This window comes from Diachasmimorpha longicaudata, chromosome 3 (assembly GCF_034640455.1).
Source record: "Diachasmimorpha longicaudata isolate KC_UGA_2023 chromosome 3, iyDiaLong2, whole genome shotgun sequence".
Lineage (NCBI taxonomy): Eukaryota > Metazoa > Arthropoda > Insecta > Hymenoptera > Braconidae > Diachasmimorpha > Diachasmimorpha longicaudata.
In genome coordinates this window covers 10,557,396-10,580,221 of record NC_087227.1, presented here as the reverse complement: position 1 = coordinate 10,580,221, position 22,826 = coordinate 10,557,396, and the positions used below count along the sequence as shown (strand labels likewise).

Genomic DNA, 22,826 nt, shown 5'->3' with positions numbered 1-22,826 from the left:
ATTTATGGCTCATAAATATTTTCAATAAAAATCTCAATTCCTTTGAACAGCTTTCGTCAGAGATTTCCATATATCATTTTCCATAAATCACCTCAATATCCAGTTTTCTAATTTTCACGACCGCGTTACGGATTTCCCTTAAAATAATAGAAAATAAGTGAACCTTAATTTAACGTAACTTCACTTACAATAACTTCACGTGTTTCTAGTTCTCCAAATTCGCTCATTAACGGCACCGTGTTTTGAAACTCCGGAATTTTCCCCAGAGAGTTGGAACTCTTCCTCCATTTAAAAATCAGAAATGATTGGAAATAAATGATTCTCGCTTTCATTTCGTTACATCAGCCCCATGAATATTCATTTCCCCCCATAAAAAATTTCTTTCCCATCACAGAATCAATTTTCATAGTCAATTCAATTATTTATTGCAATCCTCGTAGGTCTCTCAGTCAAATTGTAGCTACACTTGAAGCTAAAAAATTCAAAACTGGTCCCAAGAAAATGAAAAGCACTTGGAGAACCCATTGAAAAATTTACATGTTTATAACAACTCATGGAACTCATGAAATTCCAACGAGTATCATCGTAACAACGCGTGAATAACAATCAATTCACGTAGCACTTGGCATATATTAGTCTGAAAGAGCCGTTTTCGCCGGTCTCGGAGAGGATGAATGATAAAATATACCAGTGAACTACCTGAGAGGTTGTACAGAGGGAGGAGGCACTTCACCAGCATGTGGACAACGGGTGAATGTATCTGTCCATGTCTCGATCGTTAACAACAAGTAGAATACCAGAGATCCCGCAACACGTGCAGGTAGGTATATTGTAATTGAACGTGGGCGATTTAATAGATACTCCATGAAACAAAAATAGAACTTGTCTCTTTATCCTTCTCTCTCCCTCTATTTGTGTTTGATGAAGTAGGAAGTTGTACGGAATTGAGATTTTATTGCAATTTGGTATTATCCGTGTGTTGTTAAATTTATACTGTTGGGCATTCATGAAATTCTATCACCTTTGGTATTTATTTGATTTTTAGAGGCAAATAAAGATGAAAAGATAAGGGACAGACGTGAGAACAAATTATTAACACTCAAATCACGTTACTATCATTCTGAAATAGGAGAATTATTCCTTGGATTGTTTTTAAGTCGCCATTTTATTCCACAAATTAGTGCAACATTTCTATGTTAATCACCTTATCATTGACCTGCTGGATGAAAGGTGGGATGAAATGACAATGAATCATTTCATAGATAAAATTAAAAACCACAGATTTACCATAAAACTAAAATAATGGGAATCAGTCCCACCGAAGTTTACGATACGCTCCATTACTAATTACTTTCTACCATTGACTCTAACGATTTGTTTATGTTTATGTTTAATGAAAGACCAAGAAAATGAAGACTAAATGGCCTGAGGGCTCTTGAGATATTAATCTCAAGTGAATACTCCACAATAATACCCAGAGAATGTTCGTAATTGATATATGATTCGATAATACTATGTTCAACACAAACATTCTCACGTCACTCCAGGATAAATTTCTCGAAGAAATGAGAAATTGGTTACTTCCGAAAAGGAATTCCTAGAGGTAGAACAAAATAATATGTTTGTTACCAGCTCACAATAGTATTTTACCCGATACCAGTCTGAAAATGGCACTTTTCCAATTGTTTAGTGGGCGTCAAGTGGTTCACGAACGGTTTACGCTAATTTACCGGCCGTAAAGTTCACGAGCGCGCATAAAGTAAATTCCCAGGGTAATTGGTAATGTACCAGAATTCACAAGGAGACACATCCTGCTATAAGTCTCTATAATGATCATTTTGGCCTAGAGAAAAATTCTATTGGAATGTTCGAGTCTGATAGTAGTTGCCGTTCAACATATATCCACTTAAAAGTAATTATAAAACAGTCAACTACAAATTACCAATAATTTCAGCTGTTTTTTTACTGAAATTCCAGACCCTACACTAAAATTGTGAGAAACTATGACACACAATCGCTGCTGATACACGATATTACTAATTACTTTCTACTCTTGTTAAATTAAAGGACTGAGTAACTACAGAGCTCCGACGATATAAATCTCAAATGAGTATCTGATGATAATACTTGGAGAATGTACATAATTAACATAAGATTTGATAATAATGTTTTGAGCATAAACACAATCATGTCGTTATTACGTAGAGTGTAAGCTATATCCTCATAATATATCAAACCATAGGCTATTCCTAATGCCAGACGATTTTACCATGCCATGCTGTTAGGTAACATACTTATGTGTCCTGTCATTCCCTCTGGTCAACATTCTTTTGAAAGAAAAGTGTACGTCGATACTAATCCACCTGGAGAACAGCCTTCCAATGGCTTGTACCCGGCATACAACTTCATCATCCTCACGACTTGTTATAAATGCCCGAATGCATTTAAGGTGTATCACAATACCCTTGTTAGGAATCTTTTATAAAGAAAATTGCAAATCATGGAATCGTTAGAGTTGATCGTTCAATTGATTGAGCAGTCAATGAATGATCATCAATAATAAGATAGGGCCTAAATTGTTTTTTAATTAAATTGGAAATTTGTGAATTTCTGTCACTTCAGGGGAGAAATAATTTTTTAAAATGAGGGGTGAGGCAATCGATCATCTGATGATCACCATCACCAAGTGGTATTTATGTATATGTATATTGGATGAATATATTGGCCAATGAATGGAAGATAAGATTGTTATTACTGCAGCAGTGATTGAGCAAAACAGCTTCATCTCCAGAAAAAAAAAAATCTGGGTATTTTTAGCGACTTTCTAACGGTGAAAAACCATTCTCTTTTTTCGAATAACTGACCTAGGTATCAAGTATGAAGAATGAAACATTAAAAAGACGATTAAGTGTACCATAGAAGTGTGGATTTTAATTTTCATGGGGGTCGTACACGTTCCGTTCCAGGTCACAAGGTATCAAAAATAGAGAAGCCCTGTTCGTTTTGAATCCTGGGTATGCAGGTACTGAGTATGCTCAGGCATCCGAGGGGCACGGCAAACACGAAGTGGTCTATCGTAAAGTGCAACCACCACTGGTCAATCTGGCTGTACCGTTATGTCCAAGGCAGACGTTTATAATCAGAGATTTCAAGAGATTTCATATGAGGGAACAAAAAAATTATTATTCTGATAAACTACGTTTAGATTAACCCGAGATTATTGAAGACATCCTTGAAGATTGATTAACCACCGACTGATCTTCTGGGAGCACAGGGGAGTCGAATGAACTTGTTCGGTTGATTTATTTAAGTTCTTGAGTCTTCAGGGTCCAATTGTTAGCTAAAATTTTCATTCAGATATTTGGAAGAAGGGAAAGTGCTCATACAAATCTTCAAAAAGTGACTTTTTGCCTAAATAATTTTTTATCATTTTGGAAAAAAAAATATGTTCGCCACTCGAGTAAAAAGTTTTTTTTAATCTTGTTGTTGTAGCCCCGGGTCGGGAAGTGCTGTCGTACAATCGTACTGACAAAAAATCCTATCTCGGATGCAATGATGAGAATATCTCGCAAATTGCCCGCCTCATGACATACATGTAATTGAGCTAGATTCGCGTTCAGCAAAAAATCCTGAAAGTCTAATAACACACTGCCAAAAGAGTGAAACTAAAGTAGCAAAAAATACCCATGAGAAAAAAAGTAAATCACTGTCACTGGATATTCACTGTTGAATGGCCAACTCTCATGTTGTTATTCGGAAGCCACGAGAATGATTATAATACAATGGGTGCATTTAATAATCAGGGCTCTCCCCGACGTTCATTATCGTAGTGATGGGTTCGGTTGGAATGAAAGGGCAGTACATTCACTCGATCTGGGTCAAATATCGGGACGTCTTATTTATCCACTTTTCCATCATCATTTTTCATCATTTTCAGAGTACCAACAGTCCAAACAAGAATTAATTTTCATTTTCCGATGTTAATTAAAAAGTCAATCAAATTTTAACAATTTGATGTGATGCATCATCATCTGATGATGTCATTCTACCAAATGACTGAATTATAACTATCGGCGTGTTAAAAAAATCAGAAAATAGGTCACAAAGTCCAGTCAAACCAGACGAGAAATTTTAAATGATTTTGGAAGTCAAAATATCCAGAAAATATTCCAAAAATTTCAATGTCTCAACAATCTGCTGATAAATGCTTGTGCATTTCCTCATATTTCTATTGTTATACGATGAAGGGCGACAGTCTATTCATTAAAACTAGGGCAAACGTCTGACTTGTGCGTAGGGCGAAAAGGTGTTCATTATATCCCCTGGAAAGTAAATACTCTGGTGTTATAATACCGTTTCACTTTTCCCGCGACCTGTTCGCCCCCACGAGATCCCTATTCCGCAATAATATCTGCGGAGGTTCCCCCCGTCTTCGCATTATCATTTTTTTTTCTCTCTTCAAGTTTCTTGTGTTCCTTTTGTGTTCTCGCGCGTTTGAGTGTGGCAGACGCCATTTCCGGCGGATACACAAGGCCATTGTTTTTCGCGGGGACCTCTATAAGGAGGATAATGAGAATGTTAGAGCATTCATTTGATTTAATTACGTGGAATTTCGAGTTTTTAAGGTTTTACGGGTGGAATTTTTAAGGATATGAGAGAAAACTCGTCTCGTGAAGGAGAGTTAATGGGACTTATAATTTTTCATCTGCAGATGTGTTTTTACGGAGAGAAAAGTCATTAAGGCAAATGTACATATGATATTCCATGTCCCTAGACTCGTTCTAATACTGCCAACTATCACATTTTAATCATTTTGACAGTTTCGAGAATCTATTAAATTTGAAATACGATTGGAGTTGCCATTTCGGTTATAAGAAATGTTATGGACATTAATAAACAGTGATTTATTGAATAACGAACGAGAAAAATCTTATTCCCATCGATTCGTGTCGGGGGTACGTCGGAGAAATTTTGAAAGTCTTTACTGCGCCTTGGGACCAATTAATAATTTGTCATATTTGGCAGAATTTTGGATCCGCTAAGGAATAAAGTAAAATTCTAATTTTCTTGATGAATTTACAGTTATTTGTCGTTCCCCTAATTAAATTCAACTCCCTTTGATGATTTTGTCAAAAATATCAGTCTTACAAAGGAGAGAAAATTTTTTTTTAAATCCCTGTTTATCGAATGAACTCTCAGAAATGATTCTGACTATTCCAAGACTTCATGTCAATCAAAAAACTATCAACGTTAACTGCAAAAAGGCCGGGTCTTTGGCCTTTTCCCTTTCTTAATGAAAAAGCCAGTACTATCCCATTGTCTGTATCTCCAGTATCGATATCGCAAATTCTACAGCCAACGTAGGCGTTTAACCACAGGTTACAACGAGGAATACGTCTTATCGGCGTTCCCTTTCCATAGAAATAAAAATGATGAAAAAATTTTCACGAAGAGATCAGAGGTTTTCTTAATGTGGGAATTCACCGTTTTGCAGTTTTGTTTTATCATATTATCTTGGAGATTCTATCCAATTCTCAGGCCTTGTTTAATGCACCAATGGATAAGGACTCAATTGGTGTCGAGTATCATTGTGTTGCTTGTTGGACAGGTACAGGATTTAATCGCATTTAACCGCAAGGTCACCTGCAACAACTACCTATTTAAATTGTTTGATAAATGGCGACAAAGTAACATTCTTCGTATTAAAAAAAATAAATCTTGAAAAATATTATCGACGAAATATTCTAATAAATTTCAAAATTTATAGGGCCCACTCGTTCCCAAATTATCCAAGTAATTTGGCTGGGGAGAGAAATTATTTTTGCGAGAATAAAATTGTCCTTCACTTGGCTGGGAAAAATTTGGGGATGGAATCTTATTTTAGGAATGTTACACCTGAGGTAGAATTTTTTTTTTCCACAAATTTCAATTTTTTTCCAGTGGAATTGCATCGCAATATCCACGAGTATAAGTCGTGCGACCTCGATATGCAAGCGATATATATTCAAACGCGACCAATTACAAGATCGTATCATGGATTCCTCGTGCTCGTACACTTTCACACCTTTCCATGGAGTCCAATGGCATATCAGCTACCCACTTACTCATATATGCATATTTAATTGATAGTAAAAATCATAAAAATCCATGTTCCTTGGAAATCTCAGGCTGGAAAAAATTCTAGAGCGAGAAGTCATTTAGTTCTGCGAGAACAAATTTGCAAATTCACCCATCAGATCAACCTTTACAACTCTATGCAATTTTTCGCCTCATAAAAATGAGATTACCCATAATTACAATGTCTAATTACTAAAATTAATGAATTGTTGGTTTCCCTAAGACCTGCAAACTCAAAAAAAAATCTATAGCGCTGTTAATTATATTTATTTTGGGCACCCAGAGGGCTCTAGTAACCAAACGAAAATTCGCTTCGAATTCTTGTCAGAAGACTAGAAGTCTCCATCAGCACCAGATAAATAAAAGTAAATGAAATTACCATATTTATCATTATTATTGGCTTACGACACCAAATCGTCAGTCTCGTGATTTGTCCCTCCGATACGTGATTACCATTTTCCGTCAGACTTAATAAATTACTGAGTGGATTACAAGCGCAATGTGGCCTTAAATTTCATCAACATATTCCCCTAATGAATGAAGGAAAGGGAATTGATGGAGAAGTTATAGATTCGACTCATAATGTATCACACCCACTCACTTCACCCACAATGAGAGCGAGCGAACCGAGTGACCAACAATCCAGTCGAATTTTTCACTCAGTTTACAAACTCGTTAGCATGTATCTGTTGGATCTAGTGAGTTTCTTGATAGTGAACTAATATTCCCTACCTCGTTTGCGCCAGATTTCTCTACATGTCTTTAGCCACTGGTAAGATCTCAATTCTTGCGTGAGTTTATAAAGATTTTTATTGAGAGCATTGATTTCGATTTTGATGATTTAATTGATACTGGGCTGGTAACTAGATGTGTACTGATAGCCTCTAGCATATTTAGAGCATAAAAAATTCGAGGTAGGTCTTTGAAAAAATATTAGAATAAAATAAAATTTTTCTGCCAACATTTGTCTGAATGGCTGAGGTGAGAGGTGGAGTCATGAAGAAGACACTCGATTTTACAGAAGAGCGAGATGACAGGAGTAATTGTGATGTTGAAAATTAGTTTTAAAAAAATCCTCTACAAGTTGAGGAAAGTAAATAAACAACTAAGTGTAAGGGTAGGAGAGTATATGCAATACCAATGTAATTTTCAACTTGTTTTCCTTCAGCACATGGGAATTTCATGTGCGGAATATTCCTTAGTCATTCAATAACAGGCAGAAATTCAATAACCACGATGTTGAAATCAATTGTGACGTCCTTCAGAGTTCGTTCAACTCAGTCAGCACGCACACTTGTGATAATGACAGTGTACTCATTAATTAAGATAAAGCGTATTACATAAAGTGTCGAAGGTATTGCACTTTCTATCGAAAGTAGTGCTTTGATCAACACTCAATAGTATCATGTAAACGAGAACAGTCCACACCCCCTATTTTATCTATTTATTAAGATCCAACAGATCATATAAACGGCTATTGAATAGACAATCGATTTTGCTTTCTACTCCGATATCATGTTATCAAAAACAGAGTAACAGAACAACAACTTCCTTCTTTATCAACTACTCGAGTTCAATTCAGCACTGGTTAACCCCAGGTACATTGATCCCAGGTTAATTATCACAGGCAATCGCGACCACTGGGTAATTAATAGTTACCTGCATTTCGTTTCAATTAAGTGGTAATTAATTAAGAGCCAATCTCCTTCCGGTGACTCAAGGCCCCTCTTATCGAATTTATCTGGCCCACAGAAAATTTCTCTCAATTCTATTTCGTAAAAATCATTGATTTAAATGTAACGGATATTTTTTGTCATTCGATAAAGTAATTTATTTAATTTATTCCATTGATCTGGTTTAATTGAAAAAAAAAAAATGAAAATGGAAAGGAAGCCTGTCTTCGTGAAGTTGAAAGTGTAATTGAGGATTGGGAAGCCATGTCTATTTAATTCAATTTCTTTTATATTTTTCAACTCATTGAGAAGGTAATGTCAGATATCTAATGACATACATCTAGTTCAGTGAATTATTTTAATCTCTTATCTCCTTCAGATAATCATTCTAGACATATTTCAGACACAAAAAAGTCCGATTAAAAAAATTGTGTGACTTGAAAAATGATTTAAGAGGTTCGAGCACGTGTTCGTCTGGAATTCTGATAAATTTGCGACTTATTTCTGCCTTTTTCAGTTGTTTAAAAAATATTTTCTCAAGGGGGATGACAATGTTGATAATAAAAAAATTTTCCACATCTATTTCGGCAGAGCTAACTTTTGTCTCAATGCATCATACAACAACAACCAAATTGTTCTGGTAGATTGCACCACTTCACTCTCACATTCTCCCATTCAGTTGATACCCTATAAAAACATAACTCGACTAGAAACCACTTCAAAATGTTAAAAGTAAGTGTATCCATACACTCACGCCACGTACCACAGAATAATTGCATTCGAAGTTGATTTTCAACACTTCTCAGCGACGAAAAGACAGAGCAAAGTGCATGAATGTGCATTAATTCAATGTACATTTATTTCTATTCCCATCCTAGTGCAGTGAAATGTCACTGGAATATGACGAGTGGAGGTGGATAGAGAAATGTTGAATATTGCACGTAGAATATCTCACGGTAATTCCCTATTATTATATAACAAACGAATCCACGAAGCCCACAGTCTTGAACTGGATTACGGCAATTTTGAATGCCCCACGTGGATGAATCATCCGCGACTATCGATTTCATCTTATCTTTCATGGTAATAATACCAGGGGTGCATGACACTGTCTGCTATCGATCGTTTCCCTCTATTCACCATGAAAAAATATATATTGCAACCCCCTGGGGCGTCTCGTAGCAACACATGGTCATTTATTTCTCCCCATGCCTATAACATTGCCATGAAAAATATGCGAAGAAAGACGAGAAAAATTAACACTCTGACGCATGTATTCCAATAAATATTAGTCTTGCCATCAATTCAATAATTCTTCTAACCCCGTATCAGAAATAAATTTAAAAAAGTGAATTTTTTTACTCCCTTTCTAAAAATACATTTGCATGTGTTCCACGTGACTTCGTAAATTCTACCCGAGTTATCACATGAACGAACCTTCGCCGGAAGTGAAGAACTCGTGAATTGAAACCACCCAATATGGCCGTCATGGCAATGAAGGAGCTTTGAATGTGATTGTTTTCCATTATCTGTCATCAATAATGATTTATATTGTCGCAAGAAAATTACCAAGTGCAGAGAACACACATATGTGTGTTATGTGTAGGAGTAAATATTGCAAGCACAAGATATTTACGACAAGAGCATAAATTTCTAAACGAAAAAATAAAATTCCCAATTTTGGAAGTTACCGAAAACTTCTATTTCCTTTTTGATGTGGGAGTTAACGTAATTAATGAGGGAAGTGCATTATCACGAAAATTTTTGACACCTGAGTCACCTGAGAATCGCTTAAACCCCACCGTCATTATCCTCTTAATGATCCGTTGGTCTCTGGAGAGACCGTTGGTCCTTCATTGTTGGCTACACATAAGTAATTTCACGTTGAATAATCATTAACAAACGAAAACTCAGCGTCTCGTCCAAGTAATGATACAAAATAACGTCACGCACACAAAGGTCAGTTTGTGACGATAATTAATCTAATGATTATCTTTGATGTCACGGACGACTGCATGACGTTGAACATTTATCGAAAGAAGTTGTTTTTGATTAAGTGAGGTTCCCATAAGTCTTTAGAAAGCTGAGGGCCTTATCATTAACCGCATGGGGGTGACGATAACTCTCTCATTTTTATTTTATTTTTTTTTGGCGAAAAAAATATGGATTAGTTTGCTGAAGCAGATATGCCTCTATTCCACTGCGGGAGCAATAAAAAAAAGAGGTAGACACTAGGCAAGTGGGTTAGATAATGAAAATGAAAAATAATTTTTTCAATATTTCACGCTTCAATTTTCTGCGGAAAAAAAAATAAAATCGTAAGATTGAAGACAATTATTTGAAAATTGTTGGAACATAAAGAAAGTGACCTCTGAAGGAGTGAAATATTTTCCGCGTTTATAAAGAATCCTTTTCCTCTGGTGAAGAGGTACGTGACTGCGTTATTGATTGCCTATACAGCCTCTCGGACACGCGCACATACTCCACGACGATTGCACCGTTTCACCGGAAGACTCTCAGTCGAGATCGAAAGACATCTCGAGAAATAGGAACGCACTTTGCTTGTAGTGGAGATTGAAACACCGTAGATGAATCTTCTTGTCGAATAAAATTGATTATTTCATTGGTACTATTGCATAAGAGGATTTTGAGACTTGGGACTGTGTCAAACGTTAATCAGCAGCTGCGCACGTTGCACTGTTTGTGTAATCATAACGTGGTCGGCTGGGTGAGTAGGGCAGGTATAAGTGGGTTGTGCGTTCAGTTTTGCCGAAAATAAATCCACTGTTTACAAAAAGAGCAAATAATCCGGAGAAATGGGAATAAACATTTGCGAAAGAATTGAGGAAGGAGCGTCGTTGACTCTTCGTATGGAGAATGTCATATTGACTGTTACAATACTTCTTAACATATCCAGGAAACAGGTTTTGTTGTAAAAAAAAAATTCATAATTTTTCTGGAAAAACTCAGGCAAAGATTACCGTAGTCTCAGGTGAACTGGGTTCAACCATTTGTCCTACACCGGTATCTTCTGGTGTTGGATAATAAAAAAAATTGTACTCCATAGTAAAACTTGATCTCTAAAGTTTTCGTTTGTGTGATAAATTTCATTCGATTGTCAAAGATAAATGGGGATTGTCATTCACTGGATTGAGGGGTGCCATAATTGTGAGCTTAGTAGGGTTGACCAGGTATGTGCTGGTCACGAACCCTGGTTGATGCTAAGTACTGGTACTAAAGCTTGATATTTTGAAAATGAGTGTTTGAATACGATTCAAATTTATATAAAGACCTCATAATTAGAACTTGAAATATTCCCCATAAATCTACCTGTCTAAGTGGAATATCCCAACGAGGTTCAATTCACCTACAGTAGTCATTTTTCGACATAATAAACCAAAATCACCCTTAACATGTGAAACACAATATTTATCTTCAAGAAAATCAGAAAGTGTTGGCGGAGGTGTTCCCTGAGTATCAACAATTCAATGAAAAAAAAATTAACAAACCCATATCAAAAACCACCTCAAAGAATTGAACAAAAGGCATTGAAGACACCAAAGGTGACGTCGATGAAAAATCAATTGATTTCCCATCACCAGTTTTGATTGATTGAGAAAGAAGCTATCGAAACAGTACATCGCTACTCCTCATTCCTCTGGCCCAGCGCCAATTATTATTATATAAAAGAAATTAGAAGAGATTCAAAAAGGCCGGACGATCGAACTTTGAATAACTATTCTTCACGTACCAAAGAGACATCGATATTTCAAAAGAAATTATATAAACATGATGTATTCAACACCTGTACATTTTATCGAATAATCCAACGACAGCGAGATGAATCAAGATTCAAAACTCCATTGGATTACTATTATCCAATATTACCAACAATAATAATAACTATTATTACACTGTCTGAAGTCCATGGTACCTAATAACAGAGGGTACCATTTGTCCCCTGTCAATTCGTATTTGTATCCATTAGCTACAAAGAACACTAAAAGAATATACAATACAACATAATAAAATAATAATCGACATAAGGTTATGATTGGCAATGAGAGGAATAATCCACCTGCTGAAAAAAAAATGTAGAAACCTACCCTGCAGCATATTGTGATTGGCCTCCTCCTCGCGCAGCCTCCGTATGATCGATGAGGATAGCAAACTCATGATTCCTCTGCTCCAATGTGACTCAAATCACCCACCAGGAGTTGGAAGGCAAAAAAAACCCCCTTCACACCGGAAGGCAAGTGAAGGCCGCCTGACCGCTACAACCTCCCCCACCCCACCCCCCCTCTCGCCAAATCAGCGTAACATAATCTCCATTATTCCTTTGCAAGATCAATTGCAAAAAAGATCTTTTATCAGCCGATGAATCCTCTCTAGTACACTTCCACCTTTGGCCCGGTTGTCACGGTTCACCGAGTGAATACACAGGTGGAAGGCCGATTCCTTGACGTATAATACCTCCACGGTAACACGAAATCGACTTTCACTCTGACTTGGTTTTTTTTTTTTTTTTATTATCCCCTGTCTCGGATACAACTCAATGGCCAGGCGGCCGTACCATAGGAACTTCAATCGATTGTTATATCGTTAGGCTTTTTAATTACGATAATTTTTTCTTTCACTGATGTTAGAAATGAAAAATATAATGACACGAGTCACACTGGAATTCACAGGACTGAATAATATTTTAAACGAGTGGATAAAACGATGCGAATGAGGGAAAACAACACTGCGAACTGTCCCGGTAGTTGGCTTGACGCATGACAACAGACAGAACAAGTGGAGGGGCTCTTTTTATCGAGTAATCGATAAAACTTGCAGACGCGACTGCGCGGTAACACTAGGGCTACAGCACATGCGTGAAGATTAAGTACAACATATCGTCAAAGTGGTGATTTTTTATATAAAGTTTTTATTACTGTACGACCTTGCGCATTGTCGAGGGGAATTTGGAGGACGACTGGGTGAGGGAGCGCCACTGTACAGTGAAGTTTTTGAATCGGTGGCGGGTGAAGTGGAGAGTTTGAATGAATGACGAATGAATTTTTCGAGTGATGGGAAATTTTTAGGATTTTTTATGATTCGACCGGAAGAGTGACGTTAAAAACTGTGAGAGACGTTGATCCTAGTCATCCTTATGGAGGTTTCATTGGGGTAGAATGGAATACGATGAGAAAATTCAATATTCACTAATTTTCAATTGCAACTGGGCCTTGGAATTAGTATTTAATAAATGCAACCAACTGGAAGGCAAAACTAGGACACAATTAATAGAGGTATCCGATCGATCGATTAAGAATCGATGACATGAGAAGTCAACAAAAAATATCCTGACATATGTTTGTAAACCAATTTTTGATTACAAAGGCCCTTTGATGATTTCTTCTAGGACATGCTCAGCTGTTGATACACCTCGACAGTATTCAAATGATAAACAAAATTTCCCGAACTAGATGACAGAGAAGATAAAATGTACCACGAAAATTGATGAATTAGAATGAACCTGCGACTCATCGTTGTTTGAGTTATTGAACATTACCAATATCCTCGGTTCCTGTCGATGCAACTGGAGCAGATTAATTACAGCATGATTAGGTACTACCCGCAGGTCAAACATACGCCCGAAGAAACGAGAGTGGGAAAATAAACGATTTAAATTTCTAACGGTGCATAGATCAGGGCAAAGCTTCCCTTCTGGCGGTCTAGGCAATCGCCGAGGTCTTGTCTTATAGTTTCAGGTCGTGCGAAACACACCATCATAAATTGGAAAGGTCCACAAATATTCTACAGAGACACAACTCTATTTTACGTGTTTACAGGCATCATATCCATCATTTCCTATCATCACATTTTCTCCTCTAATGAAGATAAAAGGTGATGGAATTTTCTATTGCATTTCCTCATGTCTTCCCTCAATTTTGAATTCACGACAGCAATAAGATGTTTTCCATTGACAGTCGACGATTCACAAATAAATATAAATCGGTGAACTAAAAAGAAAGAGTAATGCGTAAATTAATGGAAATTATCATTCTCATATTACTCATAACGATCCACGTCCTCAATGCAATTTCTATTGTTCAATTTAAACTTTTTCACTGTTGACTGATTCACTTGTCTATGCAAATCAATATGATTTCGCTGCGTTCATACGATAAGTGAAAGACTGGATGAAACCCTTGGGCAATTGGCTTTCTAATTGTCGATTATTCATGCTACAAATAAATTTTTTTTTCCATAAAATATTGTTCATTATTTATTGGAGGAACTGACGTCAATAAACTTTGAGTTTTAATGAATTGAGGGAAATCATTTTTTCTTATTTGAGTTCTTTCTAATCGTTGAAGACTAATTATTGATAATCAGAGCAATGGGAGTTAGTCTTACGATCCCATTTGTTATTCTCGTGTAGTTGATAGGGAGATAAGGATGTGGCTACGCCCAGGATCAAGAGTTCTCTCCCGTCATTCAAGTAACATTCTAGTTTACAGCGTAACGATTGTTTCCATTCGTTCAGTCGTGATAAATAGCAAAAATGGAGATATGAAAAGAGGAAAGGTTTCATTGTGTGAATGGTGTCAGTGATTTTTTTATTTTTTTTTTACTTTTCGAATGATCGTTAACTGCCCTTTAGCGATGAGATGAACGACTTTCATTCTAATTGAGAGAATCTTTTTCGTTTGCACAAGTTGGATTGATAGTTGGATAGTTTATTAATTTGATAAACCTTATGTGGACGTTTTAATAGACATTTTCAGAATCGTTGAAATTGGAACTTGCGACTTTCACCACAGGATGAAGGTTAGAAAGGATTTATAGGGGTTTTCGGTGCGTTTTCCTTGTTCGTGGATTTTTTATCGAGGATAATAGGAAATCGGGAAGAGATATTTCACGATTTGTATTGATAAATATCTCTGAAGACTGGCCTGGTGCTACGTTCTAGTCATACGAGGAAGACATGCGAGTTTCCAGACCCGAAACTATAGTTTCTAATCTGCCTTTTTTTAATCTTAACTTCTCTCTTCAATTTGCAAAAAAATTTTTGCTGAGGAAAGGCTTCAGCGAGTGGTAAATTAATTTTCGATGGATTATTAATATTCCTTATTCATATCTATGAATAAAATATAGTAAAATTATTCATGATATTTTTTCTCATGTGGTTTCTAATTCCATTCCCATATGGAGTTCTCCAAGTGTTAAATCTTTATTGATACTCATCATTAAATCCACATGATGGAAACTAATACGATACACTCCATATTTACCTCGTAATTGACATCTCGAGAATAAAAGAAACTGTAATACTTTCACCGGCGAATGAATTACGACAATTAAATGGAATCGATTGAATTTTTATTCTACTGAAAAAGGAGTCTGAGACATACGAGAAATTGGATCACCCGCGTGGGAACGGATATTCTGGTTATTAAAATTAATTATTATCCACTCACTACCTCGCAAAAAAAAAAACATTCACTGTCGAGAATCGATTCTCATGAAGAGCGAATAATGTACCAAAGAAATTCAATAAATAAAATAGTAATAAGAGCAGAATAATCACATCAATCAGTGCGAATATCCATCAGACTCCGTTTATAGTTATGGAATGACCGGAAGTTATGATCATGTTCGTGACATTGTCACTGAAATAATGAAGAAATTGGATAGAAAATTATTTGAATAAAAAATAGAAAATCTGAGAATAAATATCGTGACGATTGTTGGTATACGTGAATGCAATTAGACCGAAGTAATGGGACCTGAGGGAGACTTTCCACCGAAAAAGGTGCACGAAGACTTCGACTTTTACCTCGATAGTCCATCCAATTATGGTCTTGATGCACGCAATAATGTTCAGTCATCGACATTATTGTGAATATTACACCGCATCAACGTCTCTCTATTACTTCGAGTAAAATGAAGAGACGAGTCGTGTTCGCTACTTGTTATCAACTTGAAAATAAAACAACAGTTTTTTTCCAACCACCATTTGACTGGCGGAACGCAGTAATTGCATTAAAACCCAAGACAAACCACCTTTTAAATAAATTTTCAACCAAAATTATGAAAGATTTTTTCTATCGAGTCCTCCAGGAAAGGCTCATCACCACTATCGATTTAAATATTCCACTATGCGACCTGGAAGGTGGAGGCAGTGTGAGAAAGCAAATCAAGTCCGAGAATCGAGATCGATAGTTTCTTCGCTTTTATTATTATTTGATTTTTCCTCCATTAGAATTTTTTACATTGTCGTGAGGCATTACATCGACGAGGATGAGAAAATCGTGACTACATGCGGATGTATGCGAGGATTCAATCTACAAGTATTAAAGTACATCATGAATCCCATTCTATTTCTAAAACATTTTATATAAACTAGAAACTAAGGTGAAAATTCAATCGCGATGATTTATTCACGTTTCATTTACTTTATGATTTTGCAATATAACTTCAGGATAACTTCGACTCGACTGCTAACAAGAAATGATAAATAAATACAATAATTTGGTTTCGATATATCGCTCTGGGCGTGTTGCAGGCACTGAATGATATAAATAGGATAAATTAAGATAATTTAATGGACTCATGAATCTTTCCCTTCGTTTCTTTACCCAGAGCTGATCCCCCAATTAATATCAACATTGAAAATCCACAGACGTACATTCATTGGTGCGAACCGTATCCCGAGGAATGTTTCCGTCTCACCAGAACACTGGGATAATTTTTTTAACAAAAAATTTACTATCGACACGAGAAAAGAGGTGGTAAGGAAAAATCCTCAGACGTTATCGCAACTGTTCCTGGGGAAATTCTCTCCAGAACTCCAAGTAACTGGGATTCCTCGCAATTTTCTAATTATAAAATCCTGAAATGATTTTGAAAATCGACGAGAGTACGAGCATTTGTATTAATTTCTTCAGAGCTATCTCCATAATTCGAAAATGTTTAACACAAAGACGCTTAAATCCCATCTCCTAATTAGTACTACCGATAGTCACCGAAGACTAAATACCACCACGTCCCCCAGTCATTAGATTGCGTATGATCTTCACTCTATCGTAACACGAGTATCGTAATACGAGTCGATGTGAATGGGATATTCATCTCCCATTATTCAATAAATCACCGTTCATTAGTGTCTATTTTTTCAAACTACGTAAAATAATAACTCCAATCGTGGTTTAATCTCAGCAGATGCTTGAGACCGTCAGCCTGATTAAAAAGTGATAGCTGGCCGCATCTACATGAGCATACAGACAGAAACTGGTATCGGAGCATCAATCTCACTCTACATAATCACATTTTTTTCATCACAACATTGATAGGAAGCCATCGGCAAAATGATAAAATATCTACATCGATCAACTCAATTACCTGAAGTACTCAATGATTTATCCGCCATGTGCTTCTTCATAATAAAACCATTGGATCTTGAATGGAGATTCAATAGACTATTCTAAATCCTATAAAATTTATGATGCATAACCGAATAAAACGCCACATTCTCGCGCACACGAGAGAAAAAAAAATTCATTCGTATGGTCCACGATCATGATTACCACGTTAATTACTCTTGATGCACATAAGACTGAAATTTTATTAGCAAGTCCGAACAGTTGTCTTGCGTCATAAATCATCACCGTACGTTTAAAATACTTGGATATTCGTTGTTTATAGATGCCATAATTTCTCCAACGCATTTTACGTATATTTTAACGGGACAGCGCTTGAAATTAATAATAATTCTATTTTCCACATTCACGTACATTTTTCTTTTCTACCTTTTTTCTTCGTTTACCTATTGACCTGAAATTACCGGTTAAACCGGCAATTTTCAGAGCGTCGGAAAATGTTTGTGGGTTCAAAAATGTCCGAAGAAAGTGTCTAAACGTCTTGGCAGTATAAACGCATGTGAAAACAAGTGTCAAGTGTTTTTCATACATAAATTCAAACACCGTCAATTATTTTATCAAATCAACGGTAGGAAAGTCTCGGCAGGTACTTGATAAAAGCCCCGAGGTAACCGGACAAATTCCCGAGGCAAATTGTATCAATTTCAGGCCGATTTATCGATGATGTTTTCTTTTTATCGAATGTGTCGATGAAGTATCGATACAAGTGAATGGCTTTAAACGGTTTATTATGCAATCGCGACGGTGGCTTTATAGAAAAGTACGTTACGAGAGCACTTGGGGGATTGTTAAAGTGAAAATAGGTGATTTTTCTTCCTGATTGTAAAATATTGGATATTGTGAATTTCTTTTTTTTTTCTTTCAATTTTGTAATTCAACGAATTGACATAATGCAAATGGCGAAATCCTGGTGGTAAGGAGCATCATGGGACAGCTAACCCGCCTTCAAATTTATTGTAATTCCCTATGAATTCAATAGTAGGAAATTATTTTATTGGAAGAAAGTCAAAATACTTGAATACTAGAAAACATTTTTTGGCACAGCGAACGCTCTAATAAAAAAAATTTAATTAGACTTCCGAATCTCATTAAGAATGATTATTATTATTAACCTCCAGACTACTGAATCCTCGTTTCGAATTAAAGTCAGGGTATTACTCAATGAGATTAAATAAAAGTTCTACTTTGAGTTCGTTCGCACTCCCACTGGTCTCATGCACGCATTACGGTTTGAAAGATCGTGCGAATGAACTTTATCAAGTGAAGAAAGCGTGATTGGATTCAGGTGAGACCTTTAGAAGACATTTCATAATTAGATCATCTCTATTTCCACTGTTTATTGGTTGATCCCGGTTAGATCGAAAGAAACCTCACGTTTAATCCACATTAGTCTATTTGTGAACGCAATGACGATTGGCTGATGATAATATTGGGTCTGAGCTATGCCTTCCTAATTGGCATTATCAGATTCTTCTATTAATTCATTAGAAATTGATCATCGTAAATGATCAGTAGGTTTTCAATGTTATTTTCGCAAGTAATTAATAATTGAGAAAAAACATTTTTCCTCAGTTTTTATACCAAAAAAATTCTTCAAGTCTGTGAGAGTCAATCGTGATCTCACCTCCGAAAATACATTCAACGATCGAACCGTCAAAAAAGCGCGAAAATAAAAATCCCGGAATATTATTATCTCAGAATGGAATGCCCGTCTCTTGAAATTGGGAACGTTGGATAGCCCCCGGGGTGGCGGGAAAAAGTTGTTTGATGACGTTCGAACGTTATTCCGCCTTGTATTTACCAAACACTTGAAGCACTCGAAAACCACCAGACATGGCTCGGATAAATAGCAAATGGGAATTTTACAACTCTACCTCACATGTTCCCGTCTCATTAGCGATTTGAAATTGTACATTTCATTGAGTTACACAACTGCATGACTTACGAAGCCGTAAAAAGAAAACTGGAGTGATGACCCAGAAGGTCGTATCCACATTCCATAGGTTTTGAAACACGAGAAATGCAATTAAAAAATTGAAGAAAAGGAAATATTTCTGGATTTTTTTTTTAAATGAAGGTGTCAAATTGTGTGCTCAATTTTTTATGATTAAAAAATATAGTTAGTCGAGACGGAGGATAATATGCGAACATGTGAGAAACTTCATTGGTGCAATTGCCCAAAGCCGGAGGCTCAATTAGATCCAACGAAAATATTTAATTCTTGGATTAAAATTCCAAAATAAGTACTACACCAACAATTATCACAAAAAAGAGTTTTCTACGGCAGGAAATTGAGAAGAGAATATTTCTGACGGCCGATTACGTTAATATGACGGAAATTCAGATTTCCGAGCGGCTGGAATTCCTCGAAAGTAATATTCATCCGCAAAAAGGAGCGCAAAGAGGAGATATAATGAAAAATATTACAGTACTTACCGGACTCCGACCAAAGTTCAGGATCACTTGCAAGTCCTGTCCAATCGGTATTCAACTCGTTGAATGTCGCCATGTTCCCTCAATCCTTTGGCAGGGAAAAAAAATCTTGCAATCCGATAAACCATTCACAAATCTAAACCAACCACCATGAACCATCGAAACCGTTCTCCTGGAATGTAAACATACGATGACGCGCGTTCTACGGGCACTGAACGATACGGTGACCGGTGAAGAGTACGACTGGAGACAGAAAATGGAATGAGAGTGAAGGATCGGAGAACACATGGGTATTACACTGGATTTACAATTTTTCCATCTCCTTCATTGCCCGTTCACTCTCACGTCCGTCATTCTCCCTGTCTCCGTTGCACACATTACGACGCGAAACACCTCTTTCCTACCTTTCGTTGATTCTTCAACTAAACCTCTCGAGAGCGATCGTGTGTATTCGTGATATAACTGTGGTATGTTTATTTTTCAATTTCAAACGGGAGGAAAGGAAGGCACTTGCTCTCATTCTTTCGTCAGTTCCACTCGTTTACACTAGTGTCCACGTCTCTGATCTCCTTTTCCACGTTAATTTTGAGAGTTTTTATTCTCACATTCTCGGACACTGTGGGAGAAGCTTCAGAGTTTAATAAAGAGTTGGCAAATGAATGATAAGGAGCGATTAAAGTTCATGTGTGGGAGGGGAGAGAGCGGCAAAAGGTCAGACCTGCTTTGAAGGTCGGGGTGAGATTTGTGACGATTGGAACGGGATTTATGACTGTGTCAAGGTGGAAAATTTAGGAATTTTGCCACTCTGGCAGGCGCCGAGGGCTTCAGGGGAGAAGTTCAAGAGATATTTTAAGATATGACGGCATTTAAGGATATCTAGGTATCTAAATTGTATAATCAAACACGGGATTTTTTTAAAAATAAATATTCATTTCACGACCAAACTGAGAATAGAATTTACTAAGCAAACTGGAAATAATTCTATAAATAATTGCTGGTATCTCAGACTTACATTCAAAAACTTGGCTTATCAATCTACCGAAATTACTGGAACCACTGCTCCATCTCCAGCAACTCAATCGAGTTCAACAAATTTTGTAGACTTGATTCATAAGTCTTATGTTCTTTTGACTTGTAAAAAGCCAGCAGTATTGGAAAAGTATTTGGCATTGGCCTCGTTAACTTTCTTCTCAGCAGCCTGTGGATTTACGATTTCCAGCCCTTGTAAGGGAGTGAAGGCGACACTAGAAGCTGTACCAGATACTTGTTTCTTGACCGTTGTACTTCCACCCCATTGTTGTTGTTTCTGTAGATTTTTCTGGAGGGTCTTTGATATTCGAACTTTGGTTTTCTCGTCTATTTGGGGTAGCCGAATTCTGCCAGTTCCTGCTTTGCCAATTGTCCCCCTAGTGTAACCTAAATCCTCTTGATATGCATCACTCTCAATCTACGGAGAAAAAATTCACAATAAATTATAAAAAATAATAATTGCAATTTAAAAACCATCTGTAAAGTTTACAACTGAAGGATAAAAAATAAAAAAACATTTAGAATACTCACATCAGCAAAATTCATCCTATTTGCATGCTTCCTGAATTCCGTAATGGCATATCTCTCCTTCATTTTACGAACCCTCTTACCACCCCTCTTCTTCCTGCCAGGGTCAATTGGCTTGGGTAGAGGTTTGATGAACTTCACGGGCGGTGGTTCTTGAAATTTATCCAATTTCTTTTCTATTTCCTCACGCAAGGATCGGCCAATCTGACCATCACTACTCTCATGACAAGCATCCACTCGAGCTGCTAACACGCTCTTTGCAGCAACGAGTCTCGCTGCTTTTCTTCTTAAATCCTGGACATAGAAAAAAAGTGAGTCAACATTTGAACAGGGAATGTAGAGAGTTCTCTAAGGCTCCTGCGGTGGTATTTCAGGAGAAATTCCACTAATTGGGAATTAAAAACAGAAAAATAATGAACTTTCTAATCCAATAAATAAATCACAATAGTTTTTACTTGAATTAATTCATTTCCAAGAGTATTGCGAACTTATCAGTGGTGAATAGAACTTGTCAATGATAAATAAAAAGAGGAAATATCATAATGAGCATCAACTGACCGGTGGTGTGTCCTGAACAATATCCGAGTAATAAATGAATCCCGTATGAGGTAGAGCTGCAGTTTGTGAGAACCCAGAGAGTGTAGTCTTCTGGCTTCCCAGAACGAGAACATTGCAAGCAGGCATTCTAGACAGCTTCGATAGTCCTCCAGCGACTCCCATGATCTTTGCAGCGGTGGAAGCACCAATGATAATCGACAAATTTGGCGCAATAAATGCCATCCTGCTCTCCACATACTCGAAAATTTTCAATTTACAATTATTCAATTCTACAGCCATGTCGCAGGCCTCACAAATGGCATCTTTCTCCTCATCACTGAGAAGTTGTCCTTGAGTCGTTGATGCAGTCACAGAAACAACCATAATTGTCGCCTGTGTCAGGAACTGCTGGAGAATCTCATTGTTCTTGGCTCGATCCAAATCATTTCCCAATTCTCTGACTGTCATCACATAGTCCAGGGGTCCCACGACCAACGATTCCAGCTCAGGAAATCTCTTTGAATACTTATCTCTGACGAAACGATGGACTGTTGTTATTTCATCGTCTATTCCGACCGCCATGTTGTTTGCTTCGACAATTAATTGATACTCTGCATCCGATTCCACGGGACCCATTATATCTTTTGAATTCCTCGGAATTTTTGAGTATTTCTCAATATCTGACATTATTTTTTGAAGCTCCGGGGAGTCCCGGAGTTTCGCCAACTCTCGAATCGATGCGACTTTGATGTCTGGAAGATTATATAAGAATAGAATTTCTCATTTTTTTCCTTCAACGAACAACATTTATAAAGAACAATCTAATAAATAAACAGAGAAATAATAAAACTTGGGTGATCCTAACCTTCTTCCATAGGCTGCACAATACTCGGTGGAATAAAATCTGCTTCTGGATCATCCATAAATGCATCAGCATCATCATTCTCCTCCAAATCCGCTAACAATTCGTCAGCTAACGACATTGTTATTAATTAACTACCTCTTCGTTACTAAAAATGAACGATTGAATCACAACGGAGAAGACAACGTCTGAACGTCCCAAATCGTTTCTTCAACACAA

General features: G+C 36.8%; 2 protein-coding genes across 4 annotated transcripts in view; both read right to left on the bottom strand.

Moving 5' to 3' along the window:
* LOC135159944 (cerebellar degeneration-related protein 2) overlaps nucleotides 1-20,196 on the bottom strand; it is a 37,375-nt gene extending 17,179 nt beyond the window's left edge. The window contains exons 1-2 of one of the 2 annotated variants that reach the window (XM_064116019.1): nucleotides 20,056-20,196; nucleotides 19,655-19,823 (exon numbers count right to left, since the gene is read on the bottom strand). In XM_064116019.1, coding sequence (XP_063972089.1) covers nucleotides 19,655-19,727 — 73 coding nt within the window. In that variant the 5' untranslated portion in view covers nucleotides 19,728-19,823; nucleotides 20,056-20,196. Of the gene's footprint in view, nucleotides 1-11,896; nucleotides 12,575-19,654; nucleotides 19,824-20,055 lie in introns of those variants that run through there. The other variant, XM_064116020.1, reaches the window with a different exon arrangement.
* Nucleotides 20,127-22,823, bottom strand: LOC135159950 (U4/U6 small nuclear ribonucleoprotein Prp31). Of its 2 annotated transcripts, XR_010298481.1 has the most exons (5): nucleotides 22,611-22,823; nucleotides 21,767-22,497; nucleotides 21,212-21,502; nucleotides 20,664-21,098; nucleotides 20,127-20,267 (listed from the first exon to the last, which is right to left on the bottom strand). XR_010298481.1 is itself a non-coding variant. In XM_064116026.1 (4 exons), the coding sequence occupies exons 1-4, from the start codon at nucleotides 22,726-22,728 to the stop codon at nucleotides 20,769-20,771; spliced, it is 1,470 nt and encodes a 489-aa protein (XP_063972096.1). In that variant the 5' UTR covers nucleotides 22,729-22,823; the 3' UTR covers nucleotides 20,583-20,768. The 2 variants fall into 2 exon arrangements, 1 of the variants encoding a protein (XP_063972096.1); XM_064116026.1 differs by lacking the exon at nucleotides 20,127-20,267 and having other exon boundaries at nucleotides 20,583-21,098.
* Nucleotides 22,824-22,826: the final 3 nt, after the last annotated feature.